The sequence below is a fragment of the Coregonus clupeaformis genome, chromosome 19 (genome assembly GCF_020615455.1).
Source record: "Coregonus clupeaformis isolate EN_2021a chromosome 19, ASM2061545v1, whole genome shotgun sequence".
NCBI lineage: Eukaryota > Metazoa > Chordata > Actinopteri > Salmoniformes > Salmonidae > Coregonus > Coregonus clupeaformis.
Window position 1 is genome coordinate 18,035,064 of NC_059210.1, and position 6,000 is coordinate 18,041,063.

At 43.2% G+C, this 6,000-nt stretch overlaps 1 protein-coding gene across 1 annotated transcript in view; it reads left to right on the forward strand.

Moving 5' to 3' along the window:
• mrpl23 (mitochondrial ribosomal protein L23) overlaps positions 1-2,668 on the forward strand; it is a 139,972-nt gene extending 137,304 nt beyond the window's left edge. Inside the window, exon 5 of the mRNA XM_041837626.2 lies at positions 1,750-2,668. Within this exon, the coding sequence (XP_041693560.1) occupies positions 1,750-1,914 (165 nt within the window). The 3' untranslated portion in view covers positions 1,915-2,668. The remainder of the gene's footprint in view (positions 1-1,749) is intronic.
• Positions 2,669-6,000: the final 3,332 nt, after the last annotated feature.

The following is a 6,000-nucleotide window of genomic DNA, read 5'->3' on the forward strand; positions in this document are numbered from 1 at the left end:
TATTAATGACCTTACCCATAGTATTTCCCCCTTATGGCAACTATCCTTCTAGCGGTTAAGAGCGTTGGGCCAGTAACCGAAAGGTTGTTGGTTTGTGTCCCTGAGCCGACTAGGTGAAAAGTCTATCGATGTGCCCTTGAGCAAGGCACTTAACCCTAATTGCTCATGTAAGTCGCTCTGGATAAGAGCATCTGCTAAATGACTAAAATGTAAATGTAATGTAGATATATAGGCTGTAAAGAAATAATCACTGATCTGAAATGACTTGCGTAATATCTTCTTTCACTATCCATCTATCAGTGATGTATTCAAGGATGGGAGGAATGAAGGATGCGTAGGTTTTCCCAAAACAGGGGCGTCGTCTTCGTTATAGGTTATTTGTCTCAGTTATAACGCTAATTTAGGATACCACTTGTTCACCTTATAGAGGCTAGTGGCTAGACCTCTTAGGTTATAATAATGGACCGTAAAATTACTGTCTCAGACAGTGCTTTATCCAAACCCTTGCCCCGTCACTGGAACTAAGGGGCCTACCCCGAACCATGAAAAACAGCCCCAGACCATTATTCCTCCTCCACCAAACTTTACAGTTGGCACTCTGCATTGGGGCAGGTAGTGTTCTCCTGGCATCTGCCAAACCATGATTCGTCCATCGGACTGCCAGTTGGTGAAGCGTGCTTCATCACTCCAGAGAACACGTTTCCACTGTGCCAGTCCAATGGTGGCGTGCTTAAGACCACTCCAGCCGACGCATGGCATTGCGCATGGTGTGCGGCTGCTCGGACATGTAAACCCATTTCATGAAGCTCCCAACAAACAGTTATTGTGCTGACGTTGCTTCCAGAGGTAGTTTGGAACTAGGTAGTGAGTGTTGCAACCAAGGACAGACGATTTTTACGCGCTTCAACACTCAGAGGTCCCGTTCTGTGAGCTTGTGTGGCCTACCACTTCACGGCTGAGCCGTTGTTGCTCCTAGACGTTTCCACTTCACAATAACAGCACTTACAGTTGACCGGGGCAGCTCTGGCAGGGCAGAAATTTGACGAAATTACTTGTTGGAAAGGTGGCATCCTATGATGGTGCCACTTTGAAAGTCTCTGAGCTCTTCAGTAAGGCCATTCTACTGCCAAAGTTTGTTTATGGAGATTGCATGACTGTGTGCTTGATTTTATACACCTGTCAGTAAAGGGTGTGGCTGAAATAGCCAAATCCACTAATTTTGAAGGCCCTAGCGTCCAGCCCTAACTGCAAGCACACAGGCAGGCAGGTGCTGTAGGCTAGATACTTTAAGCTGTAACAGACTGCCCTGCAGCCTAATGCATCCTGGGCCTGAGATGGGCTGTTGTAGCATACCAACTAAATAATATATACCCTCCTCAGCCTCTGAATAAATTAACAGTATGGAGAGGAAGGGAGAGAGACTGAAAGGGATTTACACAGAGGAGACAAAGTTTATAAGTAAGAGTGAGACAGGGAGTGAGTGACTGTGAGAGAGGGATAGCTTTGGTGATAGAGAAAGGAGTTGGAGAGATTCTGTCTATGATCTATAGTGTGTGTGTGTGTGTGTGTGTGTGTGTGTGTGTGTGTGTGTGTGTGTGTGTGTGTGTGTGTGTGTGTAACACCCCAACTCTTGTCGGCTAAGTCAGTAGAGACCGAGGGGTTAGGGGACAAGGGGTAGGTGGCGAGTTGCCATTTCAGATTGACCCTAGGTGTGTCTGTCTCAAACCCTCTCCCTCTGTGTGTCTCCAGGCGCAGCAGCAGACGTTTGAGTTCCCTGACATCTTCCCCCAGAAGGATGTGAAGTCAGCCGAGGGCTCGGTGGAGGAGATGCAGGAGAAGTTCATGGAGGACGAGAAACAGAGGCAGAAACCGGACCTTCGCAGGGGAGGGGTCACAGAGTGGTTCGGCCTCTAGAGAGCTAGAGTGACTGTCAGGAGATATACACTTCTGGTGTGTGAGTTTGTTTGTGAGAGAGTGATAATATTGTGTGTGCATTGTGTCATCATGTACTGATTGTTATCCGCAACAAGTCCGTTTGGTGGAAACACCACTGGTGGGAAAATGTGCATATTTTCTTTATGCAGATTTTAGAATATTCACATGAAAATCTGTTGCCAATTGGATGGAAACCTAGATACTGTCATTGCAAGAATGCAACATGTGACCAATAGCTGTTCAGGCATCCTATTATTTGGTGAAATACAATCGAAAATAATTAAAATACAATTTTTGAACATTTGAGACATTCTCTGTTGTCAGGTAACACCACTTATACCAGTGTTGACCGACCCTCCTCCCGGAGAACTACTGGGTATGCAGGCTTTTGCTCTGAACCTGCTGTAACACACCTGATTCAACAAACCAATGTTTTGATGAGAGTAGCTGATTACTGATGATTAACTGTCAAATCAGTTGTGTTAGAGAAGAGCTAGAACAAAACCCTGCACCCCCAGTAGTTTTCCAACAGGAGGGTTGGCCACCACCCCTGACCTACAATAACATCTCCCTGAGGGAGAAGGCTACTGTGTGTGAATGTGTTTTCAGTTCAGCTCAATACGTCTGTATGAGCGTTTTACTCAATGATTTAGTTCATTTCAATCTGTCTGTGTGAGTGTTTTACTGTAAACTACTGTACAAGGAAAAGCTAATAAAAAGTCACTTGTCAAGCCTCTGCTTACTGTTACATTTACTTTCTTTACTTTCTTTACTCTACCACTGCTGTGTTTTTACTTGGACTGGGCACTTCCAATACCACTCTCCACACACGGTCCCATACAGCACAGTGGTGCCAAAGTGCTCCAGTTATTGTGATAAAGTAATGAGCTGTGCTACGAGCTGGCCACTGACCAGAAGGATGAAAGCCGACTTACGGTAATAGGGCCTTAATAGGGTCCTTAAGGGAGGGTCAGGGTTGCGTACCAAATAGCACCCTATTTTCCATGTAGTGCACCCATAAGGCTCTGGTCAAAAGTAGTGCACTATATAAGGAGTAAGGTGCCATTTGGGACACAGTCGGGGTATACTCTCCCAAGGCTGTCTAAGAACTGCCATTGTGGGAGAAACCCAGGACGTTTCTGAAACTGTCCTCCAGCCGTGACCACAAAATGGCAGCGTGTCCATGTGGGTTCCAGTCCTTCATACCTCAGTCCTCTGACCACACCGAGCCAACCGGACTATCGCCAAGGAGAATGTCAATATTGATCCTGCTGGCCATTGTGTTGTGCCTGGAACCTCACAACCCCTGCGTAGCTATAAAACAATTTGATTTAGAACAAAACAAGCCCCCACAAAACTTTCTCTTCCATCTCTTTCTCCCTCTGTCACGCTTTTTCTTCCACCTCATCCCTCCCTGGCCGTCCAGAGAAGCAGCTAGAGAGAGGGAGTCCAAATTCCTGACTGCTCTCCTCACCGCCTGAAGAGACCCCACATGAACGTTTGGAAATCTAGTGCTGGTGTTTGCCAAGCAACTATCTTTCCCTCCTCTCTTCCTCCCCTTCCTCTCATCCCCCTCTCTCCCCATACCCAATAAAATGCTGGGAGCACAATGCATTTCCCCCAGCAGTGCGGCAGTGTCTGCAGCTGGCACTACTTTCCCTGTTTATTCACACAATGTTCTCCCTGCTTGTCAGGATACAGCAGGCTGCATGGCGTGGTGTGAGGGGATGGGGATGGGGGGGAGAAGAGGAGAGAGTGATGGAGAGGATAGGAGGGAGGGGAAAGATGGGGGCATGTTATCTTCCTCCCCTCCCCTCCACATAAGAGACGTGGTAGTCCTGATACTGAGTGAAAGAACAGTGTGAATGAGATAGGATGGAGTAGAGAGAGATGGAGTATAGTGGAAGAGGAAGACAGAGGAATGAGGATAGTGTTTGAGAAAGAGAGAGGGGGGAGGATACTGAGAGAGAGCCTTTTTTAGTTTACTCAACTTTGTTATCAAAGTGTTACCTGAACTAAAAATGTTTAGTTGGCCCAAACTTAGCTCCAATATGAGAGAACTTAGGTAAAAATTCTGTCAACTTTAAACGATGTGTTTGCTCAACGTGTGTCATATGTTCATTCAACTAGAAATTATTAAAAAAGGCTGTAGAACTAGCTACACACACACAAACAATGCTTTTGATATACAATAAGTCAAGGGGTAAGAATACTTTCTGAAGGCACTGTAGCTTTCTTGATTGAGGAAGTGCATCGTCAATTTCTCAATTGCCTGAAGAAATCAGCTACAGAGTCAGTTTTTCTAGCCTTGGCCCAGACTTAATTTATCATCATAACAAGATCTGAAAGTTCTATACAGAACCAAGGATTTGTTATATTTTTTTACTCTAAGGTGTTTAAAGGGAGCGTGTTGGTCTGCCAGAGAGAGAGAAATAGATGAGAACAATTCTAGACCTAATTCAGGGTCAGGCATGCAGCTGATAGAGGAAAAGTCAGAGTAATACATATGTAATGTATATGTGCTTTCTTGAGCAGGGGGACCTTGCGGGCTCTGCAGGATTTCAGTCCTTCACGGCGTAGTGTGTTACCAATTGTTTTCTTGGTGACTATGGTCCCAGCTGCCTTGAGATCATTGACAAGATCCTCCCGTGTAGTTCTGGGCTGATTCCTCACCGTTCTCATGATCATTGCAACTCCACGAGGTGAGATCTTGCATGGAGCCCCAGGCCGAGGGAGATTGACAGTTCTTTTGTGTTTCTTCCATTTGCGAATAATCGCACCAATTTTTGTCACCTTCTCACCAAGCTGCTTGGCGATGGTCTTGTAGCCCATTCCAGCCTTGTGTAGGTCTACAATCTTGTCCCTGACATCCTTGGAGAGCTCTTTGGTCTTGGCCATGGTGGAGAGTTTGGAATCTGATTGATTGATTGATTGCTTCTGTGGACAGGTGTCTTTTATACAGGTAACAAACTGAGATTAGGAGCACACTCTTAAAGGGAGTGCTCCTAATCTCATCTTGTTACCTGTATAAAAGACACCTGGGAGCCAGAAATCTTTCTGATTGAGAGGTGAAATACTTATTTCCCTCATTAAAATGCAATTCAATTTATAACATTTTTTAAATTTTTTGTTGTTGTTATTCTGTCTCTCACTGTTCAAATAAACCTACCATTAAAATTATAAACTGATCATGTCTTTGTCAGTGGGCAAACTGTTATTGTGCCTTCGTAATAAAACTGTAATTCCTTTTGGAGCAACATTTTATTAAGTATGTTGTTACATAACACTTTGGTAATTGCATTTTAATTGCATAGCAATGAGTTAAGAGTTTTTGTAACTACTGTACACGAGGAATAGTGACTGTTCCTTATTCCACTTATCTAATAACTCCATTATTATGAAATTCTAAAGCAATTTCTAAATTCCTATGTAACAAAAATGTTGCTATTGTAATCATCACAAAGTTACTACACATGTATAAGAACTTGATGTCAAGTGTTACTGTATTATCTTATGCGTCACTCATTATGAAAATATATTTGTTAGTCATTTTGAAGCTGCAAACATGGTCTACTCTAATGTTGAGGTGATTCCATGCCCCTCATGTAATTCTAGTCAATAGGCTATATTAACATTCATATTTAAAAGCCCTCCAAACCATGTGCTTATGATTATATATTTAGACTAATTCAACTAACTGTTGTAGTTTTTGGTTCTTCATCTTTGGCAGCCATCAAATAAAAAATGTTTGGTTTTCAAATAACTTGCATATATTCAAATACCTTCAAATATTATTTGGTTTTCTGAAAGGCATTCAAAATACTTTCAAATATGATTCATTTTTTTTATGAGACCTGCATTTAAATATCAAATAAAATAGTTGCCTTTTAGTTGAAACTCTATATAAACTATATTTGACTACCTCGAGTATTTGAAATGTTAATATTTTCAAATAAACTGCCCAGGTCTGATGTGCATTCCCCGCCCACCTGACAATTTCTCCTTTTCAGCCATCAATTTCCTGTGTTTGAGGTGTGCAAAATCCACTTGTCACTTAAATCTCAC